Source organism: Centruroides vittatus, unplaced genomic scaffold (assembly GCF_030686945.1).
Source record: "Centruroides vittatus isolate TY-2023 unplaced genomic scaffold, ASM3068694v2 contig_459, whole genome shotgun sequence".
Lineage (NCBI taxonomy): Eukaryota > Metazoa > Arthropoda > Arachnida > Scorpiones > Buthidae > Centruroides > Centruroides vittatus.
Window position 1 is genome coordinate 1,234,655 of NW_027122255.1, and position 26,490 is coordinate 1,261,144.

At 31.2% G+C, this 26,490-nt stretch overlaps 1 protein-coding gene across 1 annotated transcript in view; it reads right to left on the minus strand.

Annotated features, from left to right (window-relative positions):
- The window catches only part of ScsbetaG (Succinyl-coenzyme A synthetase beta subunit, GDP-forming), a 51,644-nt gene extending 28,204 nt beyond the window's left edge, over positions 1–23,440 (minus strand). Inside the window, exons 1-3 of the mRNA XM_067272929.1 lie at positions 23,308–23,440; positions 6,101–6,245; positions 2,475–2,574 (exon numbers count right to left, since the gene is read on the minus strand). Coding sequence (XP_067129030.1) covers positions 2,475–2,574; positions 6,101–6,245; positions 23,308–23,370 — 308 coding nt within the window. The 5' untranslated portion in view covers positions 23,371–23,440. The remainder of the gene's footprint in view (positions 1–2,474; positions 2,575–6,100; positions 6,246–23,307) is intronic.
- Between the last annotated feature and the right edge of the window lie 3,050 nt (positions 23,441–26,490).

A 26,490-nucleotide genomic window follows, 5' to 3' on the forward strand; every position in this document is an offset into this window, starting at 1 on the left:
TCCAAAGTAAAAATGCCGTCGTATATTAGAAACTAACAGAACTGTGCATGCGCTAAATATCGTAGTAAGAATAAAAATAAAAACAAATGACAAAAATACTGCCGCAAAAATATTTCTATTACAAGAAAGAACGTTATGCATTTCGGTAAAACGACTTCCATGCCGTGGATAAACCATCTGCATCCCTATGGTTAATGCAACCCGTGTTAACGTGGGCTTTGTACATTTCCAGCTTTTTTAGATGTTTCAGCATTTGTTTGTTGGTCGTGGTTCTAATAATAGACGCTTTGTCCCAATGAATGTCGACATCTTGATGCTTAGCGAAAGCTGCTAGCACAGTAGTATCCAAGCTCTTATTGATGGAGTATCTATGCTCCTTAAGCCTCTGCTTTAAATGTCTCATAGTTGCACCAATGTATACCAGATCTGTATTAAACCGGCGATCTTTTAAAGGTATAGAATATACCCCCCGTCTTAAAACTCCGGTTTTCTTTCTTCTTGTCGTTTCTCAATAATCGATATATTGTAGGATTACGTCGATACAACAACCTTATGTTGTTATTTCTGGCTACTTTCTTAATCATCGTGTGCAAGAATGGAAAATGATTGAGAATCACTTTTCTTCCTTGATTCATAGGAGGAAGCTGCCGATTTTTTGCCTTCTGAAATTTGTCGATAAGCCCATCAATCTCCTTACTCCGATATCCGTGTTGTAATGCTGTAGTGCGGATGTAACTTAATTCCTTGTAGGTGTCAATAACACTGGTGCAATGTGTGTGAGCACGTTTGATCCAGGCATGAAAAGCTGCATATTTAAAATTCATCGGATCGAAAGAATTTTTTGGTATAATAATGGGCTGATAGCTGGGTTTTCTATAAACGTCCGTCCATATTTGACCCTCCTTGCATGTGATTGAAAGATCAAGGAAATTTACATTAGAAGCACTTTCTTGGTCCAGCGCTAAAGTCAAACCATATGGGTTTTTGTTGATTTCTTGAAGGAAATGCAGAGCGCTACTATCATTTTTCCAAAGGATGAAAACATCATCAACATAGCTTGTATATAAAACGATTTGATGTTGAAAGAAGGGTATGACTTTGTTTTCCAAGCGACGTAATACAAGCTCCCATAAAATAGAGGACATAGGGCTCCCCATAGGCACCCCTCTTTCTTGCAAATATGTTGATGATGTTTTCATCCTTTGGAAAAATGATAGTAGCGCTCTGCATTTCCTTCAAGAAATCAACAAAAACCCATATGGTTTGACTTTAGCGCTGGACCAAGAAAGTGCTTCTAATGTAAATTTCCTTGATCTTTCAATCACATGCAAGGAGGGTCAAATATGGACGGACGTTTATAGAAAACCCAGCTATCAGCCCATTATTATACCAAAAAATTCTTTTGATCCGATGAATTTTAAATATGCAGCTTTTCATGCCTGGATCAAACGTGCTCACACACATTGCACCAGTGTTATTGACACCTACAAGGAATTAAGTTACATCCGCACTACAGCATTACAACACGGATATCGGAGTAAGGAGATTGATGGGCTTATCGACAAATTTCAGAAGGCAAAAAATCGGCAGCTTCCTCCTATGAATCAAGGAAGAAAAGTGATTCTCAATCATTTTCCATTCTTGCACACGATGATTAAGAAAGTAGCCAGAAATAACAACATAAGGTTGTTGTATCGACGTAATCCTACAATATATCGATTATTGAGAAACGACAAGAAGAAAGAAAACCGGAGTTTTAAGACGGGGGGTATATTCTATACCTTTAAAAGATCGCCGGTTTAATACAGATCTGGTATACATTGGTGCAACTATGAGACATTTAAAGCAGAGGCTTAAGGAGCATAGATACTCCATCAATAAGAGCTTGGATACTACTGTGCTAGCAGCTTTCGCTAAGCATCAAGATGTCGACATTCATTGGGACAAAGCGTCTATTATTAGAACCACGACCAACAAACAAATGCTGAAACATCTAAAAAAGCTGGAAATGTACAAAGCCCACGTTAACACGGGTTGCATTAACCATAGGGATGCAGATGGTTTATCCACGGCATGGAAGTCGTTTTACCGAAATGCATAACGTTCTTTCTTGTAATAGAAATATTTTTGCGGCAGTATTTTTGTCATTTGTTTTTATTTTTATTCTTACTACGATATTTAGCGCATGCACAGTTCTGTTAGTTTCTAATATACGACGGCATTTTTACTTTGGAATTATTTTTGAATTTTAAATATTTGTATTGCTTGGGTTCTATTTTTTCTGCATTCTTTTTTGTTTAAGTTCGTTTTAACTGATGATGGCTGTTTAAAACAGTCGAAAACGTTATTATTAAATAGTTTTTATTGCTGGAAACATTAAGGTTTTTGTTTTTTAATAGTTTATTTTTCCAGTAGCTGATTTACTTATAAAAACATACTTCACAATAAATAAATAAATACATTGAAAACCTTACTTTTTTGTTAATTTAACACCACCCTGAAGGCCACTTGAAAAAGTTCCTTTCCCCCTACCACCAGCTAAAATTTGTGCTTTAATTACATATTCTTTAACATCTATAATAAAAAATAATGTATTCTTTTAAATAAATATATAAATTTAATATTTTAAAAATACTATACAAAACTCTCTAAAAGTTTTAAATAATTTTAATTTTTTGAACATTGATAACTTATAATTCAAACTGTCAAATCTTAACACAATTATTAAGTAAGAAATCAACTACAAAAGTAATTGTTAAATAACCATGTCAAGATTCTTGTGACAAATTTGATCGTTGAGAATCTGTTCATGTTATTAAATGTTTAAATACCAAAAATCAAAAATGAATATAAATGACATTAATAATATTTATATTTATTGGTTTCATAATCATCCAATTTTAATTGCTTCCATAAAAAAATTCACTATTATTATAATTATTAATTCTTTAACTCAATATAAATTGTAGTAAGGAAGTAATAAATAAAACAAGCTTCTTGATAATAATATTAGCTAATGAATCACTTTAGAGATTCATAACATATATTATAGTACAGTAAAATAAACATTATTAACTAGACAATACCTTTAACCCAGTTCATATTTCATGAGAACGAAAGAGAGGAGAATGTCTCTTCTTTTTTCTATTCTCTTCCCTTAATTGTTCATACTTCAAACAAATGAAAGAAACATTCATGTGCTTTCAGTACTTGCAGTTAGATATCCTTTCAAGGCTTTATTTTAGTTGTAAAATTCTTAATTAACTGCGTACAATCTCATTTTTTAATTTGAGAAGAGAGAACAAAGATTATAATAATATCTATATACAAGATTATATTAGATGAAAATTAAGATTATATATAAGATCATAACACCTTATAAAAGAAATTAAGGAAGATTATTTCAAAAATGCATTTATAATATTTCAGGCAAGTTTTAAATTTACTGTATATGTAAAAATAAAACTACAGATATACCTCACCTTACGTCAGTAATTGATTCCAGGAGAGATGACTTAAGTCAAATTTACTTGTCCCCAAATTTACTTGTCACTAGGCTAAACTATAAATAACCATTCCCAGTTCTGTATTTTATTTATAAATGCATTTTTAATAATATATGGTTAATAAAAATCTATTTTAAGCTTACAAACAAATAAATTTTAGTTTTTAATATAGTACAAAAAAAGTAATCTAAATTTACGAATACATGTACGTATACATACTTGTAAATGTACTGTACATGCTTACAATTTGGTGATGTTTACAGTACATCACGGATTCTTTATTTGTGAATGTGGTTTGCTCTAAGACATTATAAAATAAAATAAAATAAAATGATTTTGTAAGTTTAAATAACAAATACAGTTATTAAAATTATTTTGCAATAGTAGAAAAAACTAATTTGTTAAATTTACCAATATTTACATTCAATTTGTTTATTTACATCACAGACGTAGATGGCTGTGGATCATCAGCATCAACAGCTGAGACTGATATTTTGATTCTGATTCTGAGTACAGTAGAGCGTCGATAAGTGGAACCAATTGGGGACCGGGGTCCTTCCAGTTAATGATTTGTTCCAGTTTCCGACTTTGTACGAAAAAATACATTAACCTGTCCGATGTTCAAATTTTTCTCCGTTGCGTGTCACTTCGTGTTGAATTTTCGTCGATTTTAAGCCTAACGAAAATTTTTATAATAATCATCGAGGCTATCATATCATTAAAAATTATTTCTGCATTTTGTACAAACAAAATAAATATATTAAAGAATATAAAAAACATGAAAATTATACTTTAGAAGTAAATTTAGTATCAAAAACATTCGATTCAGCACAACACAGTCCGACTGAAAATCGTTCCACTTTCCGGCCATTCCACTTACCGACGTTTCACTTATCGACGCTCTACTGTATTTTAATATGATTTTATATACTTTTATTCTTATTTATTGTAACATGATTTTATGTGTTTTTAATGCTTTTCTAGTGATATTATGACTTCAATATTTGTGATGGACAAACGTAAAGTCAAATAAAATGAAAAACTTAATTTTTGTTTTTCCATATATTTTTTTGACAAATGACATAAAATCAAGAACGACTTAACTCGAAATGACGTAACCCGAGGTATACCTGTATTTAGATTTCATTATTTTAAAATACTGTATATAAATGATAAATTACAATTCATCAAAGATAATTCTGGTATAGTTTTGGTCATTTCAGTTTTCTCAGCCCCATGTTTAAAGATGCAAAAGATTGTGGGCTACCAACAGAGAGAAAAGTAAAACTTCTGTTGACTTTTCCCCCTAATCAAAAGAGAAGATTAGTATGTCTTTAGTAATGCACAAAATGTTGTGCACTAAACCTTCTTAGTGTTCTTTTCTCTTCTCTTTTCTGTTCTCAAAATGTATGAACTGGTCTTTAACAATATGTATTGCTAACATTTTCAACCTGGTTAGTAGATCATTTCAGGTGTTTCAGGTAAAAAAGAGCAGTTGTTATAAAGGTTCCATTTTAGTAGATATCCTAACAACTGGGTCAAAAATGTTGGCAATATATAAAAACTGTTATACAGTACTAAAGGTGCTGTCTTTTTAATTTGTATATTGTAGTAAAAGTTAAACCCACAAAACTCCTATTTGCATGATTTCTTGTCATTAGCTAACGAACTGAAAATAAATACACCACACACAACAAAAAACATTTGATTTTTGTTAGCTGTTTTGTTCTATATCATTTGTACCTGATGATGTCTATTTCATATAGATGAAAACGTTAGTAAATTTTTCTTTTCATAGTGCTGGTGTTGGTTTTGTGCATGATGTATTTATACAAACCAGTTTTGGAGATATACTGAACTGAAAATATTTGAAAAAAACAATAAATAAATAAATGAAATAAAACATCTTCACATGTTATAAATCTGAAAAAAAACTAACTTTTGTGATAATCTGTCAACTTAAGGAGTGATAAAATTATTCAATTCACAGTTCATAAACATGATTAAAAAAAGGGGCATATATGAGTTGACTATCTTTGGTTCAGATTTTATCATATCTTTAATCAAATCTCCAATATTAAATTTTAAATTAAAAGAATGTTTTCTCTTTAGAAAGAATTCAACTATACATAAGTTATAATTTCTTAATTATTTTATTATGAACTTTCTTTCTTTCAAATGGAGTCAGGTTGAGTTCGGACATGCCGATTTGAGAACAGGAATTTTTTTCCATTAGTTTACTCTTTTTATCAAATTATCTTATTTACATACTTTCCTGTACTTGCTTCAAGCAAATCTTATCATTTCCATTCTTACTAATGTCTTTTCATTCATCCCAACATATGTTTTTCATGATATCCTATGTTGTGTCTCACTTTCCAGTTTTTAAATTTACTTAATTTTGTTTTGTCTACTGATAATGAACTTTATTTATATGTAATTAGAGAGAAAAAATAGTAAAGTCTATGTAGTATTAATTATTTTATCCAACAAGGAAAGACAATAGAACAACTACCCAACTTTTAAATATTTCATGTTTAAAATAAATTAAATTATACTTAGCTTTTGAGATTTAAATGTTAACAAAATCTTACCAAATGTATTAGCAATAAGATCCGCTTGTTCAATCGAATCAACTACTTTAAAACGCTGAACTTGAATTCCATTATCTGCCATTAACTGTTTGCTCTGAAATTCATGAATGTTCAAACATCTCACAGGCTGTTGAATACATGAAGCCTGTAAAATATGATACATGTTTAATATATTTTTTTAATAAATAAAAATATTTAATATTTCCTATTAAAAGAAGTTAAAAGAATTACAATTATAAATATTTAAAAATCTAAAATTTTTTCTTCTTATAAAAATATATCAAGAATACAGTTGAAACATTATTCAGTAAAGGTTCCATAATTATTTCTGAATAAATATCGGTTATTGTAGAGTATTAGAATTTTTTTGAGATTCAGCTTAAGTAAACAACAATGTAACTACTTTAAGTCTATAAATATACCAGGTTGTTCAATAAGTTTTGTCGTTCAATAGGAGATGGCGCTATTAGGTTTGTCGTTTTATTACTCTAAAAATAGTACTACTTTTTTATAAACACGTGTGAAGTTTCATGTAGATCTGTCAACTCATTTCTATATTTGCAGCTGTTCAAAGTTGACGTGTCAGTGTATTTTTTTACAATGGAAAAAATTGAATATCGTGCAGTGATAAAATTCTTATTTTTGGAAGGTGTAGCACCAAAACAAATTCATGAACGATTGGTAAAAGTGTATAAGGACTCTTCACCTTCAATTAGAACAGTAGAAAGATGGGTTGCTGAATTTAAACGTGGCCGTACAAGTCTTGAAGACGATCCACGTGAAGGACGTCCAAAAAGTGCATCAACACCAGAAATCGTAGCAAAAATACAGCATATGGTTTTGGAAGATCGTCGATTAACTGAGAGAGATTTAGTAGAAGCCCTAGGGATCTCATTAGGCAGTGTGAGCAATATTTTGGCTGATGTTTTGGGTTACAGAAAGCTGTGTGCACAATGGGTGCCGCATTCGCTAACTATGGAGCAAAAACACATTCGAATGCAACTTTCTCAGCAACATTTGGAGCGTTTTAGAAAAAATAAAAAGGATTTTGTGCGTCGTTTCATTACTATGGATGAGACTTGGGTCTACCATCATGATCCTGAATCAAAACAAGAGGCTAAGGAGTGGTGTGAACCCAGTACTTCGGCTCCGAAGCGAGTTAGGGTCCAGAAATCGGCCAAGAAGGTGTTAGCATCAGTTTTTTGGGATGCAAAAGGAATTTTGTTCGTGGATTATCTCCAAACTGGTAAAACAATCAACTCAGACTATTATTGTAATCTTTTGGACCAGCTGGATGTAAAAATTCGTGAGAAAAGACCTGGTTTACAGAAGAAAAAAATCATTTTTCATCAAGATAACGCACCCTCTCATACAGCTCAAAAAACCATCGCGAAAATCAGCGAATTAAAATACGAATTGTTGCAACATCCTCCCTATTCGCCAGATTTAGCTCCCTCTGACTTCTGGCTGTTCTCACATCTTAAAAAATTCATGCGTGGGAAACGATTTTCATCGAACGAAGAGGTAATAGCAGCCGTGGAAGCGTATTTCGACAGTCTTCCGGATTCTCACTTCAGGGATGGAATCCATAAATTAGAAGATCACTGGAACAAGTGTATTGAAGTTCAGGGAAATTATATTGAATAATAAAATGTATTTCAAACCATAAAATTGTGTTTTTTTTATCGAACGACAAAACTTATTGAACAACCTGGTATTAAACAAACCAAAGCCAGATATATCAATATATATATATATATATATATATATAGATACATAGCCAAACAATCACCTTAAATACTTGGGCTATAAATCCACTAATTTTAATGATTAACTCTAAGTAATTTACTACTGGGAGGTAGGTGTTAAGTGTCATCTCTTAATGTTTACCTCTTGTAGCAAATTACTTAGTATTAATTATTTAAATTAGCAGATTTATAGCCTGAGTATTTAAAGTGATCGTTTCACTATCTAACTTTAGGTCTAATTGACTAAATTAATTTTGGGCTGTAAGAAGATTAGTTAAATTAAGAAATCTAAACTAAAGGTAAAAGTAAATATCTTGTCCATCACCATTAATCTAAATTTGTTAGCTAATTTTGGATTATAATGAGATTGATTAAACTAAGTTGATTACATAGTCAGAGCTTGCAAATGAATATGTTTAATTTTAATCTTGTAATTTAAAAAATAAATAATGTTAATTTTTAAATATTGGTTTAATTCTATTTTAAGGCTATAATTATTTATGGTAGATCAAATAGTGGTTAATCAGTGGTTTCCAACCAGTATGCTGCGAAGCACACTGATTGGAAAATCACAGAACCTTATGTAACACTTAAGGTGTGCCATAGGAAAAATTAAAATTTTAAAATTTGTAAAAAAATAAGTGTTGTTCTACACTTTATCAACTACATTTCAGAAATGTATACCATTTATTTTCTATTATATTTTGTAATAGAGAAGTTATTAGCAAGAACTTCTGCAATTGACCTGTTGGTTGGTTCTATAATATTTAATAATAAAATGCACTGCAACTTTCACCTAATTGTTCATAATCTGCAAGTCCAAAAAAGATTTGAAATCAGTAAGTCTAAATGAAATAATTTGCTTATTAATTAAAATATACATTTAAAACTTAACCTTCATAAAAAATACAAAATAAACATACAAACACAAAAATCATTCAAAAAATCTATTTTACTTCATATTTTTATAAATTAATTTTCTTTTTAAGCTAAATGAAATTAAACTCCTTTTTTTATTTATAAGTTTAATTTATTTTTTCTACTTTGTCAAAGAAAGATGTGTTTCAATTCACTTATATAAAGCAATATTAAAAACTTTAAGACAATTTTATATGGATAATAATATATACATAATAATAATATAACAATTTTCAGTGAACATAAATGATAACAGATCATTTTGTATATCTGTATTATAATTCAACTATATTTATATATGTGGGAGGCGGGGCGCCATCGGACGGCGAGGGACGAAGGCAAGAGCGGGACGGGGCGAGACTTGGGTGTAGCCAGACGACGTTTTGGGAGAAAAGGCGGGAAGAAGACGGAAGACGAGTCCAGACGGGACTTCATTTTTCTTTTCCACTAAGACGAGACGATTCAAATTTAATGTTCAATGTTTATGTCGTTAATTGTAATGTCTAGTGTCACAATTAAATGTTAGTTTAGTAAGCAATTAAGTGTCTTTACTGGACTAAACACAAGCGAAGTTACAAAAGTAGGAGACAAGACGAAAAGAAAGTCCTACACATATGTACTGCTGTATTATATCTGAAGGTAAAGTTCATACCATAAGTCTGGCTAGTGTAACTTATAATGTATTGTACCTGTCTAGTTTGCAAAAATTACAAATTCAAGTTCCATTCTGGTTTGATTAACATCAATCATTTGTGTCAAATTACTTAGTAATTAAACTGAATTACCTACATATTCTAGTTATTTGGTTTATCTATTTATCTTTATTCATTTGATGCATTAAACAATTTGTTCCATTGAATTTATTACAAAACATATCTTATTTTTAAATTATGAATTTAATATATTTTTAATTACTTCAAAAAATATTACTTGTTGATAAATATTTATTGATTAATTTAATAATAATAATAATAATAACAATTACAGAGCACATTATATCAGGATGCAAAAAATTGGCGGGGACTTGTTATGTAAAACGTCATAATAGCATTGTCCAGTACGTCTACTGGTGCCTGGCCCGAAAACATAAAATAGAAGTCTCTAACCAATGGTGGAAAGAAACATTAATCCAGCTGCAAGTTAAAGAAAATGGTATGGCCAAGATCTTATGGGAAATGCCTGTCCTAACAGATGTCATTGTATCTCACAATAGACCGGATTTAATTTATGTTGATAAAAATCGTAATAAAACATTCTTAATAGATATAACTGTACCATCAGATTACAACATTGGTGCTAAAGAAATTGAAAAATAAGTAAATATCATCTTTTGAAATCTGAAGTTAGCTGTCTACAGTGGCGTGCCGTGACATTTGATGATAGGGAAGCTGTGCTTCTGTAAGAAGCCGACTTTCAGGGGCAATCAATTAATTGCACGTCAGGGCCCTTTCGTATTCGTTTGTTCGATAAGCCAGTAAAAACCGTATACTTCTTTAAATGTATTTTTAATAGATTATCCGACGTACTTAATAAATAAGAAAGTTCAATATAATTACCTCCGTTATTAGATTCAATAAATTCCCTACGCCCTCTAAATGCCAATTCTCGCTTCGAGAAAAAACACATAACATCTATTAATTTAGATATATCTATTAATTGTAATTATCTCGTTATAATTTTCAATATTTATTTTATATTGTCTACCAATGTTAAATTCTATTCCGCTTTGATTTCCAAATTGCTTCAATTTTACGAAAGAATCGTCATTCGTCATAAATTTTATCGTCAAAATGTTGAAATTTTTTGTTGACGTATTTATATTTAATTTAGGCATTCGTCTTTCTCTTTTAATAATGTTTTCTTTTTCATTATATGGTCTCGAGCCAAAACTTTTTTAAATAAATTTTTGAATCACTAGTCACGATATAAGGGCTAAAATTAAAATTATCAGAAAAACTTACTTGGAAAACAAAATGTGTGACGAATATACATGCCTAGTACAAAAAATTCTTCAATTGTACGAATATACTTTTAATGAAACTTATAATTAAATATAACTTTGTGAAGAAACGTACATAAAAATAACAAAATATTCTTTACTTTTTAAATCTTAAAACAATCCACTTAGTGAAATAGCTCCCTACGAGTGGCAAATGAATGCAATCAGAGACGGTCCAGGTAGGTGTGTCCGTGCCAAATCCCGAGGGTGCCGATACCGGTCAATGTCAAATGCCTCTTTTGTCGCGTCACTAGTATATATCAAAGGACGCGACGGGGTTGTTGTAGATTTTAAACGTTTCTCACCATAGCTGTAAAAATCTAAATATGTTAAACTTAACAGATTGTCCGTCGTTCGTTTTCTAATTCGTTTTAGGATCGAGTGTTCACGGAAATTTCCAAAATTTACAACTTTTCGGTCACTCTCATTGAACTGGAGAAATTTCTGTCTTTATTACATCTAATATTACGAAAAGATCAGACCCCACTGTACTCGGCAAGAGATTGGTTCGGTTAAGCTTCTGTTTAAATAAAATTTCGGCTTTTTCATCGGGGTTTTATTTATGTTTCTAATTCCCTAATCGCTTAATTATTTAACTACTTCTTAAATAGAAATAAGTCGAAACCGGTTACTTTGTACTCGAATATCTGTAGTCTTGGGAAAGAAGTGGAAAGAAATTTTTATGACAACCGATACATAAATCGTAAATTTAAGGAAAATAAATTCTAGAGCTTTTTTTGTACCATTGTACATCTCATTCATTACATTTGGTTGTAAATGATGCAGCCAAAGTAACAGTTAATTTTTTATCACTGTACTAGAATTGTACGCGTTTTTTCTGCATCCCCTTACAGATGGGACGTACTAAATCGTAATATCACCGGTTTAACATTGAAATCCGTAAGTAATATAAGATGGGAGAGTGGAATAAACGCGGAATAAATGTATCAAATATTTTAATGGATTTTTTTAAAACTCCTGTCAACTATACAGAACTATCATAAAAACATGCCAGTAAATTCCTATCGGTTGGGTTAAAATATAAATCTAGTCTACAGTGGGCAACCTTTTTTATAACATGGGCCAGAATAAATTTTACGTTTTTTTTCTGCGGGCCGTAGTAGTTAATTGACGCTTTCTTGTGACTCGTAATTTTTTTAGTCTGCAAATATGAAATAAATAAATAAAAAGTTAATTACTACATTTATTTCTCTTATCGTTTTCGAAAATTACAAAGAATTAGAAAAATAAGTATTAATTAGTTATTTTTCCAATTTAATAATCTATTAAAGATCTCGCGGGCCGGATAGAAACTATTCGCGAGCCGTAGCTGGCCCGCGGGTTGCTTGCCGTTGATCTAGTCTGCTCATGATTCACATAATCAGGCGAGGGTGGCCGAATATCTAGCAGGCGGCTAACAGCCCACAACCGCTCCGGGATATAAAGTCGGACTCTTTACGCGTGTGTCGCTTCTACCAGCTAACCCGTGACGTTGGTGCTCTGTAAAGCGCATGCGCCAATGCCTATAATCTGGCTGCTTGGAAGTTCACGGGCAGGTGGCTAAGAGCCCACAACCACTCCGGGATATAAAGTCGGACTCTTTACGCGTGTGTCGCTTCTACCAGCTAACCCGTGACGTTGGTGCTCTGTAAAGCGCATGCGCCAATGCCTATAATCTGGCTGCTTGGAAGTTCACGGGCAGGTGGCTAAGAGCCCACAACCGCTCCGGGATATAAAGTCGGACTCTTTACGCGTGTGTCGCTTCTACCAGCTAACCCGTGACGTTGGTGCTCTGTAAAGCGCATGCGCCAATGCCTATAATCTGGCTGCTTGGAAGTTCACGGGCAGGTGGCTAAGAGCCCACAACCGCTCCGGGATATAAAGTCGGACTCTTTATGTGTGTGTCGCTTCTACCAGCTAACCCGTGACGTTGGTGCTCTGTAAAGCGCATGCGCCAATGCCTATAATCTGGCTGCTTGGAAGTTCACGGGCAGGTGGCTAAGAGCCCACAACCGCTCCGGGATATAAAGTCGGACTCTTTACGTGTGTGTCGCTTCTACCAGCTAACCCGTGACATTGGTGCTCTGTAAAGCACATGCGCCAATGCCTATAATCTGGCTGCTTGGAAGTTGACGGGCAGGTGGCTAAGAGCCCACAACCGCTCCGGGATATAAAGTAGGACTCTTTACGTGTGTGTCACTTCTACCAGCTAAACCGGGTGAGGTTGGTGCTCTGTAAACCGCATGTGACAATGCCTATATAATCTGGCTGATTGGAAACTGACCCGGTTTCTCCACCGAATCATTCGAATATACAATAGCAATCTTATCGTTTTTTTCACATGTAGTATAGAAATTTATAAAAGATACATAATGCAGTTATAATAAAATATTAATTTTAAGTAATGCAAAGTACGTTAAAATATGAAAATTTTTATTTTATAAAATACAAGGGAAGGTCATTGGAAGGTGGAATCTGCGCTTCCATCGCTTCCAATGACGGCACGCCACTGGCTGTCTATGGAATACACAGACGACTGTCATCCCAATAGTAATAGGAGCAACAGGAATAGTAGCAAAAGCCATAAAGAAATACATAGATCAATTAGAATCCAACATTGACATCAGCATTCTTCAGAAACAGGCAGCCATACACACATCCCTTATATTCAGTAGAGTGCTTGATAATACTATCTTTGTGGTCAACACACCAGATCCACTCAAGCATAATATGCAGCAATCTCAAGACATACAGCAATCTTCAAACATGCAGCAATTATCAGATACACATCATTCATCAGTTAATCCGGAGTTACCCAATATGACTGTTGAGACTAGTTCACAATGCTCATCTGGAAACCTTTTAAGAAGAGGAAAAGGGAGGAGAAGAGGAACTACTTGCACTTAAAGTGCATCTAATGCAGTAAAAGGGTGGAAACAGATACCTTCTTTCCTGTGGGTTACGGGACAAGGTATTTTTTATTCCGATGTAAATCGTGTAGAAATAAAATAATTACAGAAATTTATAAAAATCACAAATTTCTGTATTTTTAATTTTTCACATTTATAAATCCCATTTTCAAAATATTCTATAATAATTTATATAATTTAAAATTAAATTAAAAAAACAAAATAGCCAGAAGAGTGTATACAAGTATCCCTTGATTAACATGATTAATCCCTCGATGCTACCACGTAGATCAAAATTGTGTTAATCAAATATGGTATCTACGTTAAGTAAAGATGGTAAATCATGTAAACTGAAAGTTCTGCTGTGTACAGTACATAAAGGAATTGCTGTGATTAATTTTGCATGTTAACCAAATCCCGAGTTAAGCAAGGGATACCAGTACTGATATTTTTAATGTAAACTATTTTTAACATACAGACAATAAACAGAAATTGATGTGACAGTGTAGGAAAATCCCTACAGTGGTTCTAAACTTTTCTGAGCATAAGCCACACTTCAAGAATTATGAAAAGATTGTGGCAGATTTTACTGTTAAATATTGCAGAACTGGATGAATTGATTGTGATTGACCAATCACTTGCAGAGCTACTTTCAAAATCAAAGTATTAAAATTTTGTTTGTTACTATCTATAATAACCTATAATAGAATGAATTTCGGCCTGTTTCTTTTTTCAATAATTCATCACATTTTTGACATTTTAAGCCGAGACCTTATCTAATCTACCTTAAAATTATGTTAATGTTGAAATTGCAATGAAAAACAAGCATATCATTTTCCTGGCTTACGTATATAACATGTAAAAGAATTAGAATCATGTTGAATTTGACCTTCTAGATTTTTTGCAAATTTCAATGTTTTGAGACCTCTGAACCCAAAAAAAGGTAAAAAAAAAAAAAAGAAAGAAAAAAATTCTGTTTGCATGTGCATATGCATGTTGGCATGTATTTTCTTTAATATTTCTAGATGGGGTATTGATTAAGAAACAACATTTGGCAGTTTGTGTAGGAGTATTGAGGTTATTTAATTTTGGTGGTTAATGGTCAAGGGATGGAGAGATAGAGGATCATGTGTCATATCTTGAGTGGGGCTTGACTTAATAAATATTTTACTCATCAGTAGTATTTATAATTCTTTTATAAAATTCATCTTTACCTTCAAAATTAAACTTTTTTCCATTTAATTAAAATTAATATTATAAATTTTTTAAAATAGAATCTGATAACAGAGATACCATGCACAATTTTAACTTTGTTTACCAGGAGTGTTTACTAGAAACCAAAAAATCCAGCAATGAGTTGCTAGATTTTTTGGTTTCTTTATTATTTAAACACAGATTTCTGCTGCATGAGCATTTACACAAATTATATTTTCCCATTTGTTTATCATTAATTAATGGTTACTACAATTAACCAGTGTTAACCATCATTATCTAATTATAAATTATTAATATTACATTATTCAGAGTAATATAGTTACAATGCTTTTTTAAAACAGAATTTTCTATACTATCACTACAAATACTATATATTTCACATTTACTAAAAAATACATTGGAGCATTTTCTAGTCTCATAAAAAAAAAATATCTTTTTTGTAGGAGAGAGAAATTGTTTAACTGTTTTATTTTTGCTTTTTTAATATTTTAACTGTTGCTGAGGAATCACAGCAAATTAAGTTCAAAATAAAGTAATTATTAGGAGATTATATGAAATCAATTGTACAATCAAGTTACATTTGGTAGAAATTCTCCAGACTCAAATGGAAATTGTAAACAGAACAATTTCCGTCTGCATACAACACCTCTATAACATTAGGTTGGTGTAAACTTCTAAATATGGTTAATAATGTTTAGTATTTTAATGAAAACAACTCCAAATTTTTTAAATTATAATGAAAACCTGTTTTATCAGAACTTAAACAATCCAATAAAATAGCTTTTATTTATTGTATAACTTGTTAACTTTGTTAACTTTGTATAACTTTAAAAATTCATTAATTTTTTAGATTAATCTCATGGCACATTTGAAATAGCTTTGTAGCACACCAGTTAAAACCGCTTCATTACATAGATTAATTTATTATAAAAAATAATTTTTTTAATTTGTGCATTGTGGATTAATTAAGGGGTTTGCTATTGCTGAAAGACCCTTAAATCAAATTTATTTTAAAAACATATATATAATACTGACGTTTTCACATATCTTATATATTTTAAATTCATTATTAATATATAAATACGAATAAAGTATTATTATAATGCACATTCAATAATTTATATGCATTGATTTAATGATCCAATCTTTCAGCTTGCTCTATTCATGAATAAAAAATACAATACTAAAACTTTCGTCTATTAAATTGAAGGCATACTGTATTCCATTATACAAATGCAGCTGTAAACTTTGGACCACCCTATATCCATGGCCATATTTATTTAATGAAGTTTTTAATATGCTGAAGCTAGTGCATTTTTATCATTGCATCTCCAAATACTTATATGGTATAAATGCATCTAGATTTATATAAAAGTTTGTACTTAAGTCATAATAACAATAGAATAACTTATCAGTAATGTCATAAAGGGACTTTGACCACTCTTGTTTATTTATATATTTATTTTTCAGCAGAAATTAATCTGTTAAATGCATCGTTTAAAATAACAAAATGTATTTAATAGAGTAAAAAAGGAAAAAAAATCAGAAATGTAACAATAGCAATAAATTATAACAACACAATAAATATTTAATTATTTTTGTTAAATTTAAAAAAAGAAGCATCAACAGAATAATTAAGAAAATAAATAAAACTATACAAATCATATAAATGCAACAATTCTCAAATACTGTCAGTTTTGAATATCTATACAATAAAACTACACTATCTGACCTTACTGACTGATTCACTGAGATGAAATGTTTGAGTAGAAGCAAACTTCTTACAGAAAAATAAAGTAATGCATCAAAAGGGAATATATTATACATTACAAGAAAAATGTGAAAATTCAAAAAAGTCAAATATTTTAGGCCTTTTAAGAAATCAAGGTTTGCTGACATTTTATAGAATGCCATGACACCACAGTTAGATGATTAAGCACTACCTACATATTTTTAACTTTTTTCCTCTTTCTTTTTAATTCACTCCAAATTATTTTAAATAACGGAATTTTCATTTTTTCTTAGCAGTGATTATTCTTTATATATATATATGTTACTGTGAATGACCGATAGCCAACAAATGTCGACATTCTCTGGTGAATGTCAGCATTCACACAGCTGTTTCGTGTATGTATGAAATATTTGCTAAATATCATTATTTCTTACTTACACCAGCAAATGTCGACATTCAGCATGCACTGATGGTGAATGTTGAATAAAAATATTTTTATTATGTTAAGACAAAAATGCAACTTTTTAATATGTCAAAATAGGAAAAAGCTTAAGTAACAGCATATGTAAATAAACTGTTGAACCTAAAATGAACAGTACATTCTAAATCATTAAAGAAAATACAATAATAAACTTACACATAAATTATGTGATTAACGTTATACAATCTTATTTATTGCAGCAATTTAAACTGTTATAGCAGTTTGAATTGCACAAGAGTCTCTTGCTTTTACAACTGCATTTTATTTGTGGAACACTTCTTTTTGCAATGACAGCGTGTAATAGCCTTGCCCTCCACTTTTCGAATTAGCTGCAGCTGCTTCTCTCAGCGATATGTTTTGAGAAGCAATCTCATCTATGGAAAGTAACTTTTATTTACAAATTACAAACTGATTACGGGTATAAAGCTGCTTGAGAGTACTATTTTTGTTTGCTAATTTATAAAAGTTGGGGTCTTCTATTCCAACAACAACCGCCAACACGTTGCGGTCATCTGTACGACCACAGTCAACATCAGGGACTCGTATTCGTATGGACTCGTATTCGTATATAAATCACTAATTTGAGCAGAAGAAAATTTTCTTTTTCAGGTTCGTAACATTTTCGTTGCTTGCAGTAGAAGATTCTCTTTCACGGCCACTCTTTTTATAGAAATAACTTTGTGTTGTTCAGTCAGGGCTTGATACGAAGACATGGTAGGTTGCAGCTCCTCTTCAATATTTTCCTTTGAAATATGGTATTCGTTATGGCCACTGCTCAAATTTTCTTCAAAAGTATTAATAATTTCTTTGAGCTGTTCTTCGGTTTCAATATTTGCAATTTGTTCGCCAGGCAAAGATGATGATGCTATGCCTCTTTTGATTTAACACCAAACATGACTTCATAAGGACTTTGGCATATTCCTTCATGATATGTTCTTGGCAAATTGTACAAAGGGCAAACCATCTGACCGTTTATTTGTATCATTATCATTCATCCATACAGTTAACATATTCTGTATATCCCGATTGGCCGTTTCAACTGAGCCTTGTGTTTGACTATGACGAGGCTTTCCATGAACTATCTTAACATCTTTCCACATAGCGCATAGTTCGGATATGACTTGATTAAAGAATTCCCTACCATTATCTGAATGCAATATAGCTGGGGCACCAGCTTCTCGGGTGTCATTTCGACCTCCATCAAAGCTTGTCTGTGCTTGTTCTAATATAGAATAATATAACCAAATATTCAGTCTTTCACCGATATATTTTGTATGTGTCGACAGGACATTCTCTAATTTCGGTCTTTCACAGTAACATATATACTATATAAATTACTATTGTTTAAAAAATTGTAAATTGCAATACATATGAAAGTTTCACGAAGAGATGTGAAATGTCATAAAACAGTCAGGAACAGAGTATGTACTATGTTTATAAATTGAATTCAAAAGTTTAAATTATAATCATAATACATCACTTAGCCTACATTTTTATTCTCAAATTTTGTTTGTGAAAACTTTAGAAAATATTGAAAATAGACTCAATGTGCCAACTTAATATAACAACATTCAGTTATTCAAATATTGTAAATAAATTCTTCAGAAGACAATATTTTTTACTTTCTTACACACAGACAAAGTGCAACATGTTATTTTTTTACTGTATTAAAAATAAACAAATATAAAATCATTCCAAAAACATGTTGATTAGACTTAGACTTACAACAAATAAAATTTGGCATTGAAAATGTTTAGAAGAGAAAAAGAATAACAAACACATAAATAAAAGTATTTTTATCTACTTTTTTGTTTTTGTTGTTTTTTTTTTCCTCTTATAAAATACATTTAATACCTACTATAAATTCACAACACTTATATATACTGATTGTCAAACAAATTTACATCATTATCTTAACATGTACTGTACACCTTATACAACTTATTATGATAATTTCATTATTAATATTTAATTGATACTCTAAATTTTTGTAAATTTGAATACTAAAAATAAGAATCATCATCAGTATAATTTAAATATAAAAGTTATCCTTCTTGCATTTTAAACTCAATATTCAAAACTAATAAACTGAAGTAAATATAAAATGAAAAAATATATTAAAATTTTGTTTGTAAAAACTTTAGAAAATCTTGTAGATGGGTTTAATGATCCAAAAGCATTTGGTTATTAAATAAGTCTCAAACTGTTTTAGAATTACTTTCTGATAATACAGGTATACCTCGCCTTACGTCGGTAACTGATTCCAGGAGAAGCGACATAAGTCGAAAAACAGCGCAAGTCAAATTTACTTGTGTAGTTACGACGTAAGTCGAAACTACCATAGGAAACGCCAATAATGAGGACTTAAAGACTGCTGAATAAGACGAAAACACAGAAACACAGATGTTTTTGTTTCATTCTCTAGGATTTATGATGATTATATTAGCATTTACTGTAAATGTACATATTTTAATATGATTTTATGTGCTTTTAATGCTTTTCTAGTGATATTACAACTTCAATATTTGTGGCGGACAGATGTAAAGTCAACTAAAATGACTTAAACTTGATTTTTATTTTTCCATATACTTTTTTGACAAACAACATATAATCGAGAACGACATAACTCAAAACGACGTAACTCGAGGTATACCTGTATTTACAAGATTTACTTGGTATTCCAACCATCAGATGATTGCATAATAATACATATCTGGGAATTACACACAGCATCATGCTGTTACAGCTTGGAACTGTGATTTATGACAATTTATTTTATGCATCTGTTTGCAAAAATAAAGTGAGAAAATGAAAAGTCTATTGCTTGAGTGGATGATGTATACAGCTGGTTTTCCATCTTTACATAAGAAATCAGCCAATCTTTTCAATAAGCTGAAACAGAAAGAATGGACAATGGTGATGACAGTATTGCAAAAATGAAATTTAAATAGGCATGTTAATTTAAAAGACAGACATAGAAAGTTTGGTTCTTGAGAACAGGGCAGTTTCTTAGTTTAAATGTTACTTACCGAAGAGAGTACTTCTGGTATAATTTTAATAACTACACTATACTTACATTTCTACTTTGTAGGCTATGTATTTATCATATTATTTATTTTACTATGTGTTAGTATTATTTTAGGTTTTATGTATTATTTGGTATGATTTATAAATTTAATTTAGACTCTGAAAACATTCAAAAAAATTTTCCCACACAAATTAACAGTGATTGCTTCTTTGCTTGACACCAGCAATTCCCAACAGGAAGTACACATATCCTTAGGGGTATGCACTTGGTGATTTAGGGATACACGAAAAAATTAATAATGGCAGATGTACTGTACAGTTCTATAAAAATATTCAGATTTTGCATTGAGACCTTTGACAACATCACGGCACTCAATGCTTAGTTTTAAATAAAAATATAATTAATTATACTTATCTGTGTCCATCCTCCAATACTTTTTGATTTAAAAAAAACTTTTTACATGTAACTATACAGCACTGTTTAATTAATTGACCAAGGGACCAATATTTAGTTATGTCTTGGCTACTTTAATATTATTTTTGTTAAATTTTTGCGTGTTTTAGCTGGCAGCACTGGCTCGACCATGAAAGGGAGGCTAGTATCTAAACCAGGCCTAACACACTATACTAATAATGTATTTTTTCATACTTTTCAGTTATCCGACCAACTCCAGTCCCTAATTGAGTCGGATAATCGATGCTCTACTATAGTTGCAAAATAAGTAAATATAGGCTTAACAAATGTTCCTAGAAGAATATCTTTTGGCACATAAACTTTTTAATACATAAACTTCATAGAAATACTTATCTCTTAATACATAAACATAATATTAAAAAAATTAGTAAGAAAAATTATTTGCATCCCAAAAATTCAATACATCATCTCAAACAAAACAATATACTGGAAAAATCTCAAGTTATATTCCAAATAAAATTGATTAGAATAACATGTAGTCATTATAAAAGAACCCAGTCAAAAAATGGCATATACATCTAGAATATAGCTGAAGCTGGAAAACATGTCATAACATACCAATATCTACAACAAAATCTAAATATGCTTTCATGACATGACTAACAGTAGTAGTATAGTAGACAGTAGTCAATCAATTCTCCAATTTATAGATGTGTCAGTGACATTATTAAGTAAGAATGCACTGAAATTTATATTGTAAATTTTGCCTGCATAGTTTTCTAATAAATTTTTTTATTGATGTGCATTATTTGCTATGACTTATTATAAATGCAATGTCTACAGCAGGGATGGGCAACCTGCGGCCCACATTAATATTTTTTGCAGCCCATGTTGCATAAAATATGAATGAATATATCAATTTCTCAGCTTAAGGAAGTATGCAGCAAAAATTCAAACATTTATTCCTACAACTTATGTATGTGAATAGTTTCTCCGCAATGAATTTAGTAAAAATTAAAACAAGAAACCGAGTAACAGACATATCAAAACTAATTTAATACTAGCAGTGACGAATATTTAACCAAATATTTCCAACATATTATGTTTACATTCGTTCCAGAAGCTAAATTAAGTATACCTATTCTAATTTATAATTATATATGAATAAATGTGATTTACCAGCATTTTTTTCTCTTTTTTCTTGTATGCAGCCCGTGTCAGTTCATAAGTTTTAAAATGCAGCCCTTACGTAGAAAAAGGTTGCCCATCCCTGGTCTACAGCATGGCATGAAAAATGTACCTGTTACTTCCAAGTTTTTTAACAACAATATTAACTGTTTGATGTTCAGAAAGCAATTTTTTAAATATTTTACACCCTAATATGATAGTTTGTATAGACATTATAGTGTGTTTTTAGTTGTTTCTGGAAATTAATTAGAAATTTTTAGTTGACATTGTAACATTATTTTTCCTCTTTCAAAATAATGGAAAATGAGCTTCTGGTTAATATTTACTTGCAGAATGATTTTCAGGAACGTAGCACTACCATTAAGCAATGGATGCTTGTACAGTATAACATCCAACAACAACTGATATTTTTATCTCTTGCTTTCAGATATATTTTTATACTATATTTAAATAAAGTTTTCTGAATAAATCATTTACTATTAATCGTATTTATAAACTAAATTTAATTCTTTATGTAAAATTCCAAATTCCATTTAATTATTATATTTATGTTTGATATTGAAATCTTATCTTTAATGTTAAGGTATTTCCAAAATTTTCTCTTAAAAAATATATAGATATTATATTAACAAGAATATTGATTAAATATTTAATATAGATTATCTATTGCTATATGACAATATATATATATATATATAAAAGTAATTTATAAATAACTTTCAGAAACTTTATATATTCATAAATATATCTAAAAATCCTTGACATACTTTCAATTCCTTTAGATATAAAAATTTTATTTTTTTTATCTTGTAGAGGGAAAAAATAAATTACTATAATGACAATATAAGTTTATATATATAAAAATATATTATAGATTGTATAATGCTGCATCAAATATAAACTTAAAAAATGCCAGTATTATAAATGAAATAATAACAAATGTTTATTATTAAGTCTAGATTAGATTCTTTGTCTTTTCGTTCTTCGAAATACTCAAAAGAAGCATCGCCACAATGCCCTTTAGCACGTATTTATCTATCCGAATTTATCTGATACAACAAAATGTATGTAATGTATTTAATGCATGTATACAAGTATATATGTGGCAATGGTTAATATACAGTATATTATTGATTATTAATATTTTCAGTAATATAACAAGTTCTATATATCTTTTAAAAAATTTTTCAATATTTTAACAGCAAATAAAACTTCAATATAAATAAGAATAGCCATTTGTCTTATACAACTAATAATTCAGAAATGCTTCTACAACTATTGTAAATAAATATTTTATTTGCTTAACAAGTTTTGTTTTTAGACATTTTACTGTTGTTTTAGAATTGTATATAAAGCATTCAATTATGCAAATGAAATTTATAAAAATTTAATTATTTTTTTATATTTAAATACAAATTTAATAAGAGAAATCTTAACAATGGAAAGATGTTTTTCATGATAAAATTCACATATGTTATAGTATATTGCACGTTTTCTAAAATATTAAGAACATTTTTGCTCTTTATTATATTTATGCGAAAGATTTATAAATAAACACGTTATTAATTCTCTTACCTGAAGCCTAAGTAACTGCACTGTGGAGCGCATCCATTTTAAACTTTTACAAACAGCAGCCATCTTCCATTAATCAAAAGTAAACATAACTGTAAATCACGTGCTTCTATCAGCCTATTTTTATCTCGATTTACGAGATTTTAGTACTGGTTATATTTGTTTATATACTTATTTTTTAATAAATATATTAAAATTTATTTAAGTTTTAATTTATGGTGTTTTTTTTTCCTTTATAAATTATATATACGGTATATGCAGTGTTCTTTTAAAATACAGTACATATATATTCTCCGTAGGCACGCGTATAAGGTGACTTGACTTAAAAATAAAAATCTGTTCTAGGAAAAACATAACAAATAACGATAAGTAATACACAATGTTTAATACTACTAATTAATTATTTTTTTCTTTATAAATGTACGCATTTAATTATTTTTCATATTTTTTGTATTATCTACGTCCCCACCACCTTTGCTTTTTACGTGGGTGTACGGCATTCGTTATGGCCGAATGGCCCAGTTTGTTTCGTTCGTTTTTATCGCGACTTCACGTCTGAACATATAGAATTTTTCAAATACTGTTTTAAAAAACTCCGGTTTACTCGACACCGTTTAACGCGTCACTACTGGATAAGTCGACATACTTTTGGTGTCCCACACTCTGATAAGTAGTCACCCCTCCCGAAAAAATGAATTCACTCCGCACGTGTAGTGCGAACTAATTTTTTTCAGGAGGGGGAGTCGATTTATTTATTAATATATAATTAATATATTTAATAATTATATTAATATATATATACATATTAATAAAAATGCCTTAACATTTTATGTATTTTTATGTATAAAATAATAACAGATAAGCAAAAAGAAAATATACAATCTACATCAACGTCACATCATTTTCTCACGCTATAGGCATTAAGTTTACAGAACAATTATCAATATGGTCGTTGTTAAACATTGCTATTTTTGTTATTTATTGTTAAGACTCCGCGGCGGACAATTCGCAAATCTTTGTAGACGGTACTTTACTAGAAGTAGCCGAATTCAAATATCTTGGAGTCATTATAACAAGAGATAGTAGATGTGACAAGGAAATCCGAACACGAATCAAAATGGCGAAATCAGCCTTCTCTAATCTCCAGCGAACACTTACGGATAAGAAACTAAGCCTGGAGATAAAGCTTAAAGGATACGCTGCTACGTATGGTCTGTCTTGCTGTACGGGTGCGAGACGTGGACCCTGACTGTGGTACTGAGGTACTGTGGCCATGCCATCCGGGCCACCAACTCACTGCTTCACTGCCCGTCATACTGCAGGGCAGGCAGCGCCGGATTAAGCCTCTAGCGGGCCCTAAACAAAATTTAAATTGGGAGCCCCATTTAAATAAGTTGCTTCTAAACAAATCTTAAATAATGTCACTTAAAATTTTTATTAATACAGTAATAGAGAATACAAACACTAATACAATAATAATTGTACAGCAAAAGAGTTTCTGATACAACGAAAAGTGTATATACAGTTGTCCCTTGATAATCCGACAGGTATGGAACCAAAGGGGTGTCGGATTACCGAAAGTGATTACATATTTGGCATTGTTTTGCTAGCAGTAGCTTACAATATTCCTACATTTTATGAGTAAAATGCTGCCTAGGTTAATATGGAAATGAAACACCCATTTCGGTTAACTAAAACATGTTTATTATAAAAAATATGGAAGCCAATAAATGTACAGTACAGTACATACAGCAGTGGAGTCATTGGAAGCGGTGGAAGCGCCGCTTCCACCTTCCAATGACCTTCCCTTGTACAAAGTGCGTCTGAAAAGTTCGGTGAATGGTCTCATAGTTGAATAACCGTGCTGGTTAGGAGGTTACGCTCATGCAGACGAAGTGAGAGACTTGCCAACTAGTGCCCCCTAGCGTCGAAATTACGACAGTTAAACAGAAGTGCATGCAGCAAACAATGCAACGCAGTCAGCGTGAGAAGGAGTGTCACTGCGAAATGGAGCAACGCGTGAACATTACGGCACTTCCTCGCTACACACCAGGTGACAGTTCTTCAACACTTCATATTTTCCAGATCTGGCACCTGCAGATTTCTTCTTGTTCCCCGCCTGAAAGGCCTACGCTTTTCCAATATTGCTCAGATCCAACAACGTGTGACAACGGTGCTTCGTGCAATACCGAAAGAAGTGTTTGCTCACAGCTTCCAGCAGCTGTACAGTACAACCGATGTCAAATGTGTGTTGTTCCTAATGGCGATTACTTTGAATGCCAGTAAAGGTATTTTGTTTTGTATCTCGTTTCCTTTATTTTATGAGACCATTCACTGAACTTTTCAGACACACCTTGTATTTTCTAAAATATAAATTTTCATATTTTAACGTACTTTGAATTAATTTAAATTAATATTTTATTATAACTGCATTATGTATCTTATTACAAATTTCTATACTACATGTAAAAAAAACGATAGATTGCTATTGTATATTCGAATATCAGTAGCGGAAGGAATGTCGAAACCGGGTCAGCTTCCACGGCGAGAATAACTGAATGGTGTAAAGCAGCCAGAGGGTATTGGCGCATGCGCTTTACAGAGCATCAACTCAGCCAGTTTAGCTGGTGGAAGCTACACATGTGTAACGTTTCCAACGACCCTTAGTGTGAGGTTGCCGAATTCGTGATTTCCAAATGTCAGGACTTATCGTATGTGGGGTGAAGGAAAGTGAGGCAGATAGCTGCAGTGACAAACAAACCCGTTTATTTACACTATATCTTACAGTCTAGTGCAGGGGTGGCCAACAAGTCGATCGCGATCGACCGGTCGTTCGCGAAGCCAATTTCGGTCGATCGCTCGCGATGTCTTGACTTAATGTGTTACACTTGTAACTGAACGCAACGCGGTGAACGTAACGCGCAAAAACAATATGCATGCAGTTGTCTGGACTCGTAGAAAACATAGCCATTTAGCTTGAATATTTGGTACTGTCATACGGTAACTTCTTTTCTTTAGTATTAACAATATTATTTATATCCACGGTGACAACGTTGAGTTTCAATTTTTCTTCTGTTTAAAATGTAAGTACCTTTTATTTATGTTTTAAATTAAATTGTGGCGTTTCTTACCTATCTATTTACTTGATAAGTGAGCGTTTTCGGCAACAGACCTCTATATTTTTGG